The 16,690-nt window shown below is 58.0% G+C and overlaps 1 protein-coding gene across 8 annotated transcripts in view; it reads right to left on the reverse strand.

Moving 5' to 3' along the window:
- The window catches only part of MAEA (macrophage erythroblast attacher, E3 ubiquitin ligase), a 40,251-nt gene that overhangs the window by 4,786 nt on the left and 18,775 nt on the right, over nucleotides 1–16,690 (reverse strand). For 6 of the 8 annotated variants that reach the window (XM_023638538.2, XM_023638537.2, XM_070264069.1 and 3 more), the window contains exons 2-6: nucleotides 13,909–14,091; nucleotides 10,984–11,187; nucleotides 5,697–5,819; nucleotides 2,203–2,279; nucleotides 814–922 (exon numbers count right to left, since the gene is read on the reverse strand). In XM_023638538.2, the coding sequence (XP_023494306.1) occupies nucleotides 814–922; nucleotides 2,203–2,279; nucleotides 5,697–5,819; nucleotides 10,984–11,187; nucleotides 13,909–14,091 (696 nt within the window). Of the gene's footprint in view, nucleotides 1–813; nucleotides 923–2,202; nucleotides 2,280–4,903; nucleotides 5,018–5,696; nucleotides 5,820–10,983; nucleotides 11,188–13,908; nucleotides 14,092–16,690 lie in introns of all 8 variants that reach the window. The other 2 variants (XM_070264071.1, XM_023638541.2) reach the window with 2 other exon arrangements.

The following is a 16,690-nucleotide window of genomic DNA, read 5'->3' on the forward strand; positions in this document are numbered from 1 at the left end:
TATAGTAAAATTTGGGAAGGGAGAAATGACTTAAAGTTGAAATTGTTAATCAAAAGAAGAACTTTAGGATCTGGAAAATTCTCAGCCTGTCCATTTTGCAAAAGCCTGTTGAGAAGAGAACTCCCAGGGTGTGGCCAAGCACCCCTTCGATAAGGAGAGGGGGGGGAGGTGACCAAGGATTTAACTGGCCACCTCGGCGGGAACACAGCAGGTCTGACCTGAAGGGGAAGGAGACAGGAAGGAGCGAAGGCAGGCTGTCAGACTAGGGTGACAGGCTGGGAGCACAGAGCTCGCCATTTGGCTGTGACATGTGAGATTCTTGCAGACAGGAAGAAGGACCCCAAAGGGGGCCATGACCTGAGCTTCAACAGGCCAGATGACCCCACAGCCATGGCGGCTGCTTAGTGATGCTGCAGGACCACGCCCCTGCCCAGACCCACGTGGACCCACAAGGTCAAGGAGAGGAAGGGCCCTCCGCGGGGGAGGGACTGAGCACAGAAGACATGCCAAGTGACCCTGGTGCAGGGAAGATGACAGAAACAACTGAGCCTAGAAATGCACCGGCCAGACCCCATGTGCCCGGCTCCTGACCGAGGGGCCCCAGACAGAGAAGGGCAGGGAGGGGGATGGAGGCAGCAAGGCACGGAGCGCAAGCCCTGGGCTTCCTAGGCTGACACACTATGACATCGCCAGATCCACCAGAATGGGAACAAACTGGAGAAGGCCAGCTCGGTGTGTGGGTCACGCTCCGTGTATGGAAAGGACCGCAGCCCAGACTCTCAGGAGCCCCCGAGGGCCCACAGCGCAGGTTACCTTGTAGGGGGAGATGTGTGTGTCTGGCGGGAAGGCCAGCATGCCCATGACCTGGCGGACTTCGTCCAGCTGGCTCCCTTCGGCCTGACTGAAGTGCTTTCTTGCGTGTCTAGAAAACAAGACTTTGGTTCATCTAAGTTTGTACTTTCATCTTCAAGAATCTGAGCTCACAGTCTATGCCAGATCCTCGGGACCAAGGGAGCCCTACCCGTGTGACCTGGGCCAGCGTCTGCCAGGAGCTCAACTCCTTGGGTCCGACCCCACCCAGACACTGGACAGCAGTTACTGAGCACCCCTCCTCCAGGAGATGGGGATGGGCCCACGCACCAAGCACAGACTCCCACACAGAAAGCACCCAAATGCAGCAACCGAGCCACCAAGGGCACCTGCCCAAGCCCTTCCATGTGACCCTGGCTTCCGGGAATCCAAACCTCAACGACACTAACTATACTTGGACACCCCTGCCCTCCGCGTGGCCCTGGGGTCCGAGATAGTCCAGCCCTCTGGTTCTGCAGTGACTCCCCATCCCGACCCCACCCCCGAAGAACAGCCTCACTCAGGTTCAGATGGGATCCAGGGCCAAGCCGGCCACGCCCAGCCCTGGTCGTGCAAGTGGAAACCACGAGGACACAGGTCTCCTGAGCACTCTGGACTTGGGGACCCTGTGCTCCCACGCCACACACCCGCCTCCTTCCCAAGGGCTCCCTCTCTCCCAAGAAAAAACTCACCCTCACATACGCCCTCGGTCCACCCTCTAAACACCACGTTCTCTGCACTCAAAGACTCTCCCATCCTGGGGCCAGCAACATCCTGGGGCGGGAGGACGTGGCAGCAGAACCAAGAGGCCCCAAGCCCACATGTTAGTCAGCCCATTGCTGCTAGAAAGGACACGTGCACTGGAGAAAAGCAGGGCCTGGGAAGTGGGGCCTCACGGCAGCCGTGCCAACTGACCACCCCGAAAGGAGCTCGTGCATCACTGGCACTGCAGCCTGCCCTGCAGACGGGCCAGGACACCCCAGACACTCTGCTTGCCGTCACCATTCTCTCCAGTGACCAGATGGAAATCCCCCAGCCTAACAACACTGGAACCTGGGTGAGGATCAGCCACAGCAAGGATGCTCCTGAGCTACAGGGGCTAACACGACTTCTCCAAGTGGAAAGACAGGGCCTCGGACTCCAGGCTCCAGACCTTAGCCCCTGCTAGGGAACAGAGAGAGAAGCAGGCTGCCTGTCACCAGGCAGGGCCCAGCCAGTCGGGAGACCTGCGTGAGGCCCTGTGCTTCCTTCCCCAGAACCCAGAACACAAGGGGACCCAGACCGCCCGCCCTGTGATGTCAGGGAGGAAGCCCTGCCTCCGGCAAGGACCATGTGCTCATCTTGATGTCCTACCTCACAGCGTCCAGTCTCTTGTTCTGCCGGATGAGTTCAATGAACTCCTGGATTCTTAGGCTGAACTCCAGGCAGCTCTGAGGACAAAGACAAGACAAGGCTCAGAAGGCGCCACAGCAGAGCCACGCCCCCGGCACACCCCACCAGACCAGCCTGACACCGCACTAACATCGCTACGAAGCTCAGAGCCACCGGGAAGCAGGGGTCACACCACAACTGTAACTTCCACCTGCAGGCCACACTGTCGGCTCCAACGGCCGGCAGCCCAGCCTCTCCAGCACAGCCACAGTGCAGTGTGGCGGGAGCAGCACTGCAACCTGAGGTGGATGCCCCAAGGAGTCCCCATGGGCTGGGCCCTGGGGGCTGACAGGCCTCACCGAGGGTGAGCAGCAGCCAGGAGTCACTGTGAGGCGCTGGGGCTGCAACTTCCCAAGTGACTGCATGAGCAGCTCCCAACACCTCGACGGGACACAGCAGCTCCCGGGTGTTTTATCTCTGCCAAAGCCCTAAAAGCCTGAGCAGGTGGCTGCTTCCTCCCTGACCGCCGGCCCTCCTCTAGCTCGGCCTCAGCCGGGCCGCAGCCTCAGCAGCATGGCCTGCCTGGTCTGTCCTGACGGTTGGAACCGGCGGACCAGGGCCCCCTGGGAGAGGCAGGCCCTGTACTGAGGCCCTGACGCCGGAGCGAGGAGACGCAGGGAGGCGGCACCTCACATGGGGCAGAAGCAAGAGCAGCAAGCACAGAGCAGGCGAGAACCCAGGGCTCCAAGCCAGGCACACTGGGCACGGGGCACAGGGCATGCCGGCTGAGGAGGCGTGGGCTGGGGAGAGCATGGACGCCTGGGGTAAGCGGTCCAGGCGAGGTGGCAGGAGCTGGCCAGATGCCGGCTCCTGCGCAAGGAAGAGCCCCAGGATTCACCGAGGGTGCAAGTGGTCTGGGCCTGGAGCTGCTGGAAGGAGCGGGCCGAGGGCAGCTGTGTGTCTGGCAGGCGTCTGTCCAACAGCTCTGCCCGAGACTCTGAGGGGTGCTAACAGTGCACCAGCCGCCAGGTCATTGGTAGGGAAGCCCAAGTGCTCAGGTTGAAATCTTATGATGCCAGTCCAATCTGGGCTAAAACACTTGTGGCTGGGAGTAGGGTGCAAGCAGGCAAAATTCACTTTTGTAACCAAAGACGAAAAGCTGGATTATTCTATAAAAGTAGTAATTTAAACTCTAATATCTTCAACATGGTTTCAGAACACGCTCAACACTTCCCACCAGAAACGGAGTGCGTGGGATTCATAGGAGAAGAGGCAAACCCTAGGGTTCCTCACTCATCTGCCACCCTGACTTCCACAGCGCCCAGATCACAAGGCAGCATGGACGGAAATTCCACACGGCAAACAGTCAGCCAGTCCCAACCCCGCCCGCCCGAGCCTCCATTCTCAGGAAGCGTCTCGGCCGGGCCCCAGCCCGCTCCAGACGCGAGGGCGCAGCCCCGGCTGACGTGACTGGTGATGGACTGTGCTGCCCAGAGCCCGGTGCCCACTCAGGGCAGAGGTGCAGAGAGCCACTTACCTGGGGGCCAGCATGCCCACACCACGGGTACTCAGAGCAAAGCAATCTCCCCGGCCTCTGCCCTGAGGTAGGAGTCTGTCCCAACCCCCGACTGGGGGGAGCATGTGCCGTGTGCAGAGCACGGGTGTGACACAAACCATGAAGGGGAACGAGGTCCTGGCCCCAGTGATGAGTTCTCTTCAAAGGCCACACCAGCAGGGGCCGAGGGGGAGGCCAGCGGAAGAGGCCTCACCTGCCTCCTGGGCTGCCAACAATGGTGCTTCTATCCCTGGGGGGCCTGGGGGCTCCGTCTGAAAGCAGGAGGGAGCCGCTGGGCAGACACTGCAGACAAGCAGCACTGTGGGCAAACTCTCACCTTACACGACGACACCTTCAAACACGCTTCGTTATTTATGCAGCTCTCGGCTCTACCTGGCTAACTTTCAGAGTCTGGCCCCCAAGAGGTAAAATACACATGTACTGACCCGCGGGTACTCAAATCAGACTTAAGTACCATGCTTCTAGACGGTCAGGCCAAGCACTGAGCGCTGGCCACGCCCTGTGCTATCAATGAAAGGTGAGGGGCTACCACATTCTTGATCCCATCTGACTCTAGACATGCGGCATGGACCCCAATGATCCGTGTCAGGAAGCGTCTAGAGAGCTGAGTCAACTCAATAGCCACCTGGCACGCTTATTATCTTAGAGGTATTTTCCAACTATGTCATACTTGGGCCTCAGTTTCCTCTCTTGTCCAGCCTCATGATGAGGAGAGGGATCCTGCTGGTGTCTGTGGCCCCTCAATGCTCCTCTCCCCTCCCTGGCCCGCATGGGCACCCGAGTGTGTGAGCTCATGCACACACACAACTGTGTGCTCAGCTTGTTCGTGTCACCAGGGTGTCTTCCAAATGTATTTCTGTTTGGCTTTTTAAGTCCTCTCAAGTCAAATGGTGAGGGGACTGGCACCTACCTCTGTGGTTCTGGCCCCACCGCCCCCACGTGCTGCGAGGCCCACCTGAGGCCTGGCCGCGTGGGCATGCCCGCGCCAAGCAGCAGTGCTGTCTGAGGTGACAGGGCTTGCAGAAACGCCTGCCAGGATGGGAGGCCTAGTCTCCTGACCCGCTCCCATGTGCACAGCTGTGGGGCGAGTGGGCAAACGCTACATACCCCTTCTGGCTTTCCTCTTATGGTTTCCACACCAAGATCCTTACTCTCTTTAGGGGAGCCACTGGCCACTCTACTTTTCCGTCCTGTCTTCGTGTCATGCTCACTTTGGTGGCCCTGAGTGGCAGAGAATGTCGGCCTTGGCTGGTGACTGTGTGCACACAAGCTCAACCGGGGAGGGGTTAAAGGTACTTGGTTTAGAAAACAGAAAACGCAGTTTTTCTAAGTGAGGCAGGGGAAGTCAATACCAGTCAATCATTTCTGCAAGCCCCACGGTCACACCACCTTTAGTAAGCATGTTCAAATTCTGTAGTTTACGTTTATGTGTCTATTTTTTAAGCTGCTGTGGGTCTCGAGAAAAGCTGTATTCGAGAAGCATATCTGAACCTGGAACTCAGCACCCTTGCTGCAGACGATGGTGTCCCCAGGGGCTCCCCACCCTGACTGAGCAGCCACAGCCCCAGGCTCCAGCCAGCAGCGCTGCACATGCTGCACATGCTACGCAATCAGCACCTCGCTCCTCCAGAGGCTGGTGCTCAGAGCATGTGTCCCAGCCCTGAGGCAGAAGGGGTGCACTTTTCAGGGATTTTACCTAAAAGGCAAACACCACCACCAAAACAACCCAAGACCCACACCAGACCAAACAACCCACCCTATGAACTAGAACCAAAGAACTCTGAACCAACAGGTGAAGTGGACTGGTTCTGGGGCAGGTGGCAGAACCTCTGCCCCGGTGCCACCCCTCCCACCACACCCGGTTGCACCGGGAGTGCCGCCCACTGGGAGCCCCGCACACCTTCATCTTGCGCAGCCGGGACTTGTTATCGTGGCACCAGGCCAGGCAGGTCGCGGTCTCGCGCCTCTCCAGGGACTCCTCCACTTCTTTGGCTGTCAGGAACATCTCGATGTTCACTAGATCCTTAGGGGAAGAAAGCGGTGTGCGCTCAGGGCACTGGACCCCTGGACTCCTGCCTCAAGGCCTGCAGATGCCCTTGGGCTCCCTCCCAGCACCCTGCGGTCCCCCACCCTGCACCGGGATCTGCCTGGCAGAAGGGCTGGGGGTGTTCTGATCTCACAGGAACACCCCAGGCTGTTCGGATGCACGAGCACACCCTGTGAGGTCTGCCCGTCAACGAGGCCTGCACCGTATTTAGATGCCGTCCCGAGTGCGGGTGGGAGCCCTGAGCCCCACCCAGAAGCTTGGGGCCCGGGGCAGAGCCCACCCCCATTGCAGCCCTTGATCAGGAAGACCTGGAGACCCCAGCAGCCCACATTCTCACTTTCTGTGTTTTTCTCTTGCTAAGATTTACTGAAATTTGAGGTTTCTGGGAGGGGCAGGCTCCGGGCTAGTTCTCTTGGATGCCTTTCCTCTTCTGGAAGGCAGGCAGGCTGAAGGCGGCATCCCCCAGGCTCTGGAGGAACCCAGAGTAAGGAAGTCCACCATCTCAACCGCCCATGCTGGAGTTCAGGGGCTCCATGTGGTGCCTGGGACCTGGGGTACAGCCAGCAAGCAGGCCCTCTCCAGCCACACAGCACTCCCACCTCACGAAAGAAAATAGAAATTTCAATGGACTTGGCAGGAAACGTTAGCAGAGACCAGTTTCTCAGCTAACAGGAGGAACATCCAACCCAAGAGATCCCTTGAACCCTTGGGGGAACCACGGAAGCTCCGTGGGCCAGTGTCCTGCGCCAGCAGGCGAGCATGACGTGGGCATGTCTCCAGTGCGCCATTCAGGCCTCACACGGCGGCCCAGCTCTGCCCCGCAGAGGACAATTCGGCTTCCCTGTCCACTGTCTCAGCCTAAGGCCAGCCATGGCAAAGCAAGTTAGGAGTCGCAACAGAACTTCTGCGTCCACACAGCCAGGGCTGCGTCAAGCTCCTCACAGAAGCTGTGGCTGGAGGAAAGACCCAGAGTCCCTCCGGGGAGTGTAGCACGAGATACAAGGTTTTCAATAAAAGTAAACACAGTAAGTCAGACACCTGCTATATTTTAGATAATTAGTAAGTGAACACACATTAAAAAGCATATTATGAGGGCCAGCCCCATAGCACAGTGGTTGAGTCCAGTGTGTTCCGCTTCTGCAGTCCCGGTTCATGGGTTCAGATCCTGGGCACAGACCTACACCACTCATCAAGCCACACTGCGGCAGCGATCCACATACAAAACAGAAGACTGGCACAGATGTTAGCTCAGGGACAATCTTCCTCAAGCAAAAAGAGGAAGATTGGCAATAGATATTAGCTCAGAGCAAATCTTCCTCACCAAAAAAGAAAAAAAAAAAAGAGTACATTAAGGCTCACGACTCTGCAGTTAAAACCAGGCATTTACAGCAAAATTAACAAGAAAAAACAATGAGTACTATTTCGTGGCAACACACGGGCTTGGCATGTATTGCACCCACGGACCTGCACAGGTGCTACTGGTGTCTGGCTGGGAAACCAACTGCTTGCCAGTCAAGGGCAGACAAGCGGCTGAGCAAGAGGACAGAGGGTGTGTGCCAGCTCAGGGCCGGTGCTGAAGACCTGTGTGCCCTCCAGCTTCCGTGAGAAGCTCCATGTGGGCAGCGCCGGGGCCACACGAGGCAGCTCGGCCGCGTCCTTAGTAAGGATGACAGCTAGGCTGCCACAAGGTAGGGAGTGGGTGGCGTCCGGATGCCACCTGACCTCGCGTGGCCTGACACTCTACCAGGGCTCCCGCAGCCCACATCCTGACCACAGGCTTGGCGGGGAGGGGAGGGCAAGGTGCAGGACTCAGGCCAGGAGAGTGGGCATGTGGCTGGACGAGCCCCTTCGCCTCCGGGCCGCGCTGCCACCTCCTCCCCTCCCACTCCCATGAGCACTGCGGCCTGGAGAGCACCCAGTAGCATCAGGGTCCTGCTTATCAAACAGGTGAGGGCGGGGCCTCGCCGCAGAGCTGATGTGCTCCTGAATCGCGTCTTTGACTGCTTCTCCGCCACCTCTGGACTCCCCTTCCCAGCGCCCTTCCTGTCAAGCAAGCGCTGGCCCTCCTAGCCGAGGCGCCCATCTCTCCTGCTCTCCATCCTCATCTCTCAGAGCTGCTCTAAATGCCGAGGGGCCTCTGCCGCCCACACGCCATGGCCCACCGTGTGTCCTGTCTGCACAGCCACAGGGTCCATCTTTCTCGTTCCTGCCGATGGTTTCTCTGATGTCCACACACCCTTGGTTGTGGGAGTCACAGTAGTGATGTGAAACTAGCTGGTTGGAGCGGGGCCCCCGTGTGCAACACAAACCCAAACTAAAAATCATCCAAGACGGGGCTGGCCCCGTGGCCAAGTGGTCAAGTTTGCGTGCTCTGCTGCAGGCGGCCCAGTGTTTCGTTGGTTTGAATCCTGGGCGTGGACATGGCACTGCTCATCAAACCACGCTGAGGCGGCGTCCCACATGCCACAACTAGAAGGACCCACAACGAAAAATATACAACTATGTGCCGGGGGGCTTTGGGGAGGAAAAAAAGGAAAAAAAAAAAAAATAGTGGCTGGCCCCGTGGCCGAGTGGTTGGGTTCTCGCGCTCTGCTGCAGGCGGCCCAGTGTTTCGTTGGTTCGAATCCTGGGCGCGGACATGGCACTGCTCATCAAACCACGCTGAGGCAGCGTCCCACATGCCACAACTAGAAGGACCCACAACGAAGAATATACAACTATGTATTGGGGGGCCTTGGGGAGAAAAAGGAAAAAAACAAAATCTTTCAAAAAAAAAAAAAAAAAATCATCCAAGCCAACCACTTGTGCGCACACGTGAGGCGCCAGCACTCTGAGTTCTGATGCTGATGGACGCAGACGGACACGACTGCGGATATTCTCCTCCTCCACGACCATCGGCACTACGTGTGGCTCGTGGCCCCCAGCCTGCGCTGGCCTGGTGCGCTCTCTTCCTGCTGTCTTTTAATGAATGGAAGTCCTTAAAATTAATGACCCCCAAAACACTGGCCCCTTCCTGCCCTGTTGGAGACCTCGCATCACGTTGAGGGCAAGAGCGTGTCCGCCTAGAAGTGGCTTCAAGGTACGCAAGGTGCGAAGTTGGGGGCTCTAAATGGACAGCCTGTGGCGCCCCCTTTACATGATGTCCAGGGTCTGACCGACGTCTGACCAGGGCCTGGATCACAGCAGCAACTTCCTACGGCTCCCAGCGTCCCTGTGCTGTTCTTCACGGAGCAAACAGGGGAGCCTTTTGGAGTTCTTCCACTCCACCCTCCCCAGGTCCACCTCAGTCAAGGGGAACCCCCAGTCCACCAGCTCTGCATGGGCTCTGACACCCCAGCACGTGGCGGCTCTGGGGCCCATCCTGGGCCCTTCCTCTCATCCCTGCAAGCCTAGCCTCGTGTCTCCTCAACAAGGCATGCCCTGACCAATCTTCTGAAAATCGCCAGTTCCTCCTCACGTCAGCCCTCCTGTCCTTCTCTGCCCTGTGCACCCCTTTAAATATGTCACCTTCACTTATCCTGCTGGACTTCACGCCTCCCTCCCCTACAGAGCACACGCTCCTTGGGGCCAGGAGGTGTGGGTAGCCTGGGCTTCCCCAGCCACCACAAGGTGCACTTGGCCACACCCTCACAGGTGAATATCTGTAAACACCTGAATGCCACCGCAGATGGATGGGACAAGCCAGGCAGACTTGAGGACAGGAGAGCCTGTTGGTCAGGCAGAAGCTGGCCGTTCAGGTAGGGAAGAAAGAAGGTGCTGGAACTAGAGGGAGGGACTGCTGGGCACCAGAGCTGAGACGGGTGGCCCTGCTGTCCACTGAAGGAGCCTGAGCATCTGGGAGCTCCCCAGGGCTGGGGTGTGAGTGAGGGCAGCCCCTGTGCCACCTGAGTGTGACGACCACATCAAAGGGAAGGAACAGAGCCCGGAGGTGGCACAAGCAGGACGGAGGGCTGGGGGCGGGCGAGGCGTGTCTCAAGCAGGACACAGCAGAGGCAGGATGACAGACAGACCAGTTCACGTGATGGAAGGAGGCTTCCTGGGCAGGGGGCTCCTGCCATGGCCTAGGGCTGGGACTGAGATGGTGGAGTGGTGGGGCCAGAGCGCACAGCCAGGACCTGCGGGCACCTGCATGGGGTCAAGAGTGTGGCACCAAGAAGGACCTGAGGCCCCCTCCCAGGACTGGGGGACAGGGGGTTGTACGTTGGGGTTTGGAGTTGCCAGGGCTGAGGCCCAGGCGGCCCTAGGTGGGAGCCACACACAAGCGAATCGGATTTATGCCACAAGATGGGACGGGACCATGGTAGGGACAGATGGGCCCAGGAAGGCCAGCAGTGTTTGGACTGGCTGAGGAGACGAGGGGGGAGCATCCCCAGGTGGAGGGGTGGACTCAGAGAGTCCTAAGTGCATGGCATAGGCTGCAGCTCAAGGACAGAGGAGCAGGCTGAGGCAGCATCCTGCCCGGGACATGAAGACGATGAAGACACTTCTCTCTGCGGAGGTTCTGCCATCAGATGTTTCAAAACATGGTCATCTTAGTTAATGTGGGACACAGACATCACCTTACATCTGGACAGGGACAGAGCAGGGGTTGGGGGCAGGCATCTGGGCAACTCTGACCACTGTGGGCCCCCGCCATGGTGGCCGCTGCCCTCAGGGGACCAGGGGGACCACCGCCCAACAGCAGAGGGCAGCTCCCAGCTAAATGGGCCTGACGGCTAGAGAAAGGCACAACCAGAACTGAGAAAGCCTGGTCAGGGGAGCGAGGTCCCTGAGCCCCAACCCTACCCCAGGCGGGGACGCTACACCTCTACACCGCCCAGGCAGAAACGCACTGAAGGCCAGAGCAGCATTTATCTCTAGCCGATACCACGAGTACCACAGAAAGCAGAGCTGGGAAACAAGTGCCACCCTGGAAAAACAACCTAAAACCAATAAAAACAGCCACTGGAGCGCAGCTAGTGTGGACCTCGGGGAAAGGCAGGGGCCTCGACCCCATCAGGGAACTCTGCCCCCCACAGTGCAAACACACACGCCTCGTGCAAACAGGCACGCTCGAGGACAGCGCCTGCACCCGGGAGGCATCACGCACCCTCCCCGCTCCTCATCAGGCCACAGGGAGCGAGCGCGGGCGCCAGCCCACCTCGATGCCGCTCTGCCGCGCCAGCTTCACGGCCGTGTTGTAGTAGCCGCAGCGCAGCAGGTGCTCCACCATCATGCGGTCCATGCGCTTCCTCTTCCACATGCTGGCCGCCGCAGGCTGGTCGCTGCTGTGCTCCTTGAGGTGCTCGATCCTGCGTTTGCACAGCTTGGCGCTCTCATCCTCAGCCTGGATGGACTCTACCGCCTGAGACATGCAGCACAGAGACGCATCAGGACAGGGTGGCAACCAGGCGGCCCCGTCCTGAACATGCAACCAGGCGGCCCCGTCCTGAACATCCACAAGCAGGAGGCCAGGCAGAGTCAGAGGAAAGCTGGGGCATCCCTGGACGGCACGAGGGGGTCAGAGGAAAACTGGGGCATCCCTGGACGGCACGAGGGGGTCAGAGGAAAGCTGGGGTGTCCCTGGACAGCACGAGGGAGTCAGAGGAAAGCTGGGGTGTCCCTGGACGGCACGAGGGGTTCAGAGGAAAGCTGGGGCATCCCTGGACGGCACGAGGGGGTCAGAGGAAAGCTGGGGCATCCCTGGACGGCACGAGGGGGTCAGAGGAAAGCTGGGGCATTCCTGGACGGCACGAGGGGGTCAGAGGAAAACTGGGGCATCCCTGGACGGCACGAGGGGGTCAGAGGAAAGCTGGGGTGTCCCTGGACAGCACGAGGGAGTCAGAGGAAAGCTGGGGTGTCCCTGGACGGCACAAGGGAGGTAAGAGGAAAGCTGGGGTGTCCCTGGACGGCACGAGGGAGGTGAGAGGAAAGCTGGGGCGTCCCTGGATGGCACGAGGGGGTCAGAGGAAAGCTGGGGCGTCCCTGGATGGCACGAGGGGGTCAGAGGAAAGCTGGGGCGTCCCTGGACAGCACGAGGGGGTCAGAGGAAAGCTGGGGCATCCCTGGATGGCACGAGGGGGTCAGAGGAAAGCTGGGGCATCCCTGGACGGCACGAGGGGGTCAGAGGAAAGCTGGGGCGTCCCTGGATGGCTCAAGGGGGTCAGAGGAGGAAGGCCCCCCCCACGCCCACGAGGCACGCACGTGCTCATCTCATACACTGAGGTGTGTTGGAACCTACCACTCTGGAGTTTCAATCTTCTTTCCAGGATGTAATACATATTCAGCTATACATTCTGCAGCTATGTTGCCAGATACGTATAATGTTAAATTTGTTACAGCTTCTTGACTAATTAAACCATTTATCATTATAAAGTGACTTTCTACCTCTCATAGTACTTTTTTCCTTAAAATCAATGTTGTTCTAAATTAATGCAGCTAGACAGAAATGTTCCATTCCTGCCCTGTCCAAAACAGCAGCCACGCTTCATCACTTGAAGTGGCCACAGCAACTGAGGAACTGAATTCTTAATTTTACTTCATTTAAATGTCACTGGTCACACAGGGCTAGTGGCTACGCACTGGACAGCGCAGGCCCAGAACTGTCTTCTTTCAGCACTTTCCACTATTTTCTGTCCTGCTGTCAAGAAGTCAGCTGTCAGGCAGTTACCGCTTCTTTAGAAGTGGTGTCCTTCCTCTAGCTGCTTTTCAAGTTTTTCTGGCTGTGATCCCTTCAGTTTCACTATGTGAAAACCCTACAAAGGCTTATTTTTTTTCACCCCTTAGGGCTCTGAACTGGTGACTTCCATCAGCTCTGAAAACTTCTCGGTCATTCTCCTCACACCATGCCTACTCCCGCCCACCTCTCCTTCCAGACTCTGGCTGATGTCTCCTGCTCTCTTCCATGCTTTCATCTTTTTACCTCTCTGTGCTGCATTCTAGATAATTTCTTCAGAACTACCTCCCAGTTCACTAATTCTCTCTCTACCTTTGTCTGATTAAGTGTTAAAATGTTTGTTATAAGCAACATTTGAGTTTTTCACTTCAGTTATCATATTTTTCATTTCTTCAAGTTTTATTTGGTTCTTTTTAAACTCTGAATCACTTTTTATACTTCCTGTTTCCTACAGATATTTTTCAGCTGTTGTGTATCCTTTAAACTCAGGAAAGCACAGTATCTGACCTTTTCTATACCTGAAGTCTGCACAGATCTTTCTGTTGTGTCTGCTGTGCCTTGTGCACCTGGCTGTCTCTGCCCGTGCTGGGGACTGCACTTGAATAATGTGACGCTCAGACTGGGGTTTCCTCCACACCAGAGAACTGTGCCTACTCTGCCAGGCACCTGGAGGCACCACCTGCTGGAGCACTTACACCAGGCTGAAGGTGAGGGCACTGGCTCACCCAGGAGTGCTGAACCCCACTCCAGTCCTCTGTCTGGGGAGTCTGCTCCTGGGGCCCCCTCCCCAAGGGGTAGTGCTATAGGTCCCGCCATCAGGCCCCTCTCCACTGCCCTGGGGTCAGTGGCAGCATGGCCCTCGCAGGGCTCCCGTGTGTGGGGCAGCTGAGGCTCTCACCTCCTCTCCTCTCTGATCCCTGCCCTCCAATTCTGGTGACTCCCTTCTTTCTCATGAGCTCTTTGATACATTCAACCAGATGTTTTAAAATATCTTATCACACTTTTTGGGTTGTTCTCAGTGGCATCTTAGTCCAAATGCCCTACCTTTCCCAGACAAAGAAACCCTATGTGCTGTTTTGAGGTGAAATTCTCAAAATGATAAATCAATCTCCTACGCCTCCTGGCCTCCCTGGCCTGGGCTTGGGACGCTTTGGAGCCAGAACAAGCAGCCCTGCAGGAAGAGGAACGTGGGACTGGAAGCCGGCCTGCTGGCCCGACAGAGGCTCAGGTGCACAGACAGCACAGAAGGGGGATGCCTCTCCCACACTTCTGCCGTGGTAGCCCGCCTCTCTACCTCAGGACTTCCTGGCCCCAGGCGTGGCCCAGCTCCCACAGAAGACGGCCCCTTTCCAGCACAAACTGGGCACGTGGGGAGGCTGGGCCGGCAGCAGACCCAGAAGCAGCACTGACCTTCCTTTTGAGGACACTGAGCTTCTCCACCACGCCATCCAGCAGGCTGACCACCGAGTCCACGGCAGGGCAGCTGCTCAGGGTCTTCTCCAGCTCGGCCACCACCATGGTCACGTGGCTCGTCTCACGGTCGATGTTCTTCTGAGCAGCTCGGAAGCGTTTATTCAGTGTTTCATAGGGCACCTAGAGAGAAGGGGGCTGCTGAGATCCACCCCATCAAGTGCCTGCACCGTGTGGGACTGCCGCTCCTTCATCGCACTTTTTGAGGCAAAAGTCTGGGGCTTCTAGTTCTCTAAAAATGTGTCAACTCTAAAATTTGACTCAGACCCACAAAAGGTCTGTGTGAATGGAGGGTCATTCAGGTTCCCGGATAAGGGGACTAAGGCAAAGACGCACGCTGTCCCCAAATCTACAGATACAGTGCAGCCTCTGTGCCTTCCAAAAAACCTTCAAGTGTATGTTGACAAAATAATCCCCAAGTTCATCCAGAACAACAAACAGTTAAGGAAAGGACCACAAAGGAGAGCAGTACCAGGGCTTTAAGTGACCAGATGGGAAAACCCACGGTGAAGCTGTGAGGAGCGGTGTGCTGCAGGGGCGGGACGTGAGAAGATGGGTGGGCACCAGGGCGAGGACGCAGAGAGCGGCACTCAGCTGGACCAGGGCTGCAGAGAGTGAGGGCAGCAACTCACGTGAGATTACAAGTTCGTCTAACTAAGCTCAGTGAGGGAACACTTGCGTTCCCCCAGGCAGATAGGCAACCTGTTCCCTCCACATGCGTGGAAGTAAGAAACCCACGAAGAACTGTGGCAAGTCCTGGTCACTCTTCCGCCTTCTGGACAGAACTGCTGCTGACACCCTCCTTGGCCCTTCTGTGCTCCAGTGTTCATGGCGACATGACCCAGCTGTGGACCCAGCACTGCTCCCTTGGGGATGCTACGGAAACCCGCTGAAGACGAGGATCCCCCCCCACCATGGAGGCCGCTCACTCAGCACACTGCACTGGGGCAGCAGCTCCCTGCAGGAACCTGCGAGGCTGTCATAGACCAGGCCCGAGGGCACACTTGCATCCTCAGCCATACCTGGTGGTGACAGGAAGGACCCACTCCCAGGGGGCACTGCCGGCTCCACCAACACTCGCAGGGCACCAACTGCGTGCCAGGCACAGTGATCGGCAGGGAGGAGACCCAGGCCTGGCTCGGAGCCTGGGCTTCCTGGGGGCAGAGACACCGGGGTGACAGCAGGGACAGGAAGGGCCTGGCCCCGGCCAAGGAGGGGCCACCACAGCAGGACTTTCCCCCAAGACCTGGCAAGGCCGGCACTGTCCTTGCTCCAGCTGCCACTCCCACCCACACCTCGGGTCTTATCGGCCCAAGGGGCCGAACACCAGTAGACAAGCCCTGTCTGCCACACAGGGAGGCCTCAGCTCCTGGCAGCCACCACGCCAGGACTGAGGCTGATGAACAGGGAATCTCGCACTGTTTAAGGGGCAGGGAGCTCTCAAACCACAATACAGCTAGGAAATTGGACACAGCAGGAGATGGCCTGATGAAGGGCAGCGCCAGGAACTGCCTTCAGCACCAGCCCAGAACCACTGTGGCGACAGGGAGCAGCGCGGGCTCTCCCGGCACGAGGTGACGGCAGCGGCTGCAAGTGATGAGCACCCATTATCAGTTCCCGTGCCCCACGAGCCAGCCTGCCCAGAGCCGTGCAGCTGGCCAGCGTGCTCTGCAGGACCCTCCATCACCCCACTCAGCCCACCCTCACGGATGCTTCCTCCTGAGGATTTGGTATTTCTTGTAAAAAAATGGGGGAGGGAGTCTTTCTTCCTGTCTCCACTGGGTGAGGAAGTCACACTGCAGACAGCCCTCTCCCAGACTGCACTCAGTGCAGGGCCTGGCCCAGCGGAGGTTCTAAACAGACATCGAGTCAATGACCAAAGGAAGGAAGTGCCAACAGCACCAGAGCCCCAGTAGAACGCTCTGGAGGCCCCCAGCTCTGCTCTGCCATGGCCCCTGGCGCCTTCCCTGGCATAGGGCTCCCACAGTCGACTCCATCTGAGTGTGTCCCGCCACGAGATGGAATTTCTGGAGTTACGTATGACTTAGTCTTTCCTACCACCACACCAGGGTCTAGTGTACCCACAATGAAGTGACAGGGCTATCCTCAACAGGGAGAGACAGAGCATGCACAACACCCATGTTTCCAAACTGCCACCAGGGAAAGGCGTCTGCAGGTGTCCTCAGCTGCACTGCGGCCCATGCCCCACCAGGTCCATCCTGACTTCACGCCCCCAAGGGCCTTCCCTCACGGTCAGCTCCGTGGTGCGTGGGCAAAGGAAGCCGCGAGTAGATGGCTGGCTGCAGGGACAGATCCCTGTCCTCCACGGGGAAGCCTTAGTTTGCCAAACGCACCTCCAAATAAAACAATACATGTGGCAAACAGACCTGAGCACGTGCGCCCGCTAGACCCCTCCTGGACAAGACGCGGGCAGCTTCTAGAGGAAGAGGCTAGAATCGGGGTTGGTGGCATGCTTAATGACAACTGCATACTCCCTTTCAGAATCGGGGGCTGTTTTTTAAATCCAAGTGTAGACATTAATTTTACTGCTTTGAAAGAGTAAGAGCTCTGAGCTCCGGTTCCAGGACCAAGAACTGGTTCACCAGCTCTTCCCTGACCGACAGGAAGGCCTCCCAGCACGGGGGCACCCCCAGTGCCCCATGGAGACCCCAGGGGCCAGGACTGAAGACCACGCAGGAGTGCGGAAGGCCTGGGAAGGCCC

Source organism: Equus caballus, chromosome 3, assembly GCF_041296265.1.
Source record: "Equus caballus isolate H_3958 breed thoroughbred chromosome 3, TB-T2T, whole genome shotgun sequence".
NCBI classification, from domain to species: domain Eukaryota; kingdom Metazoa; phylum Chordata; class Mammalia; order Perissodactyla; family Equidae; genus Equus; species Equus caballus.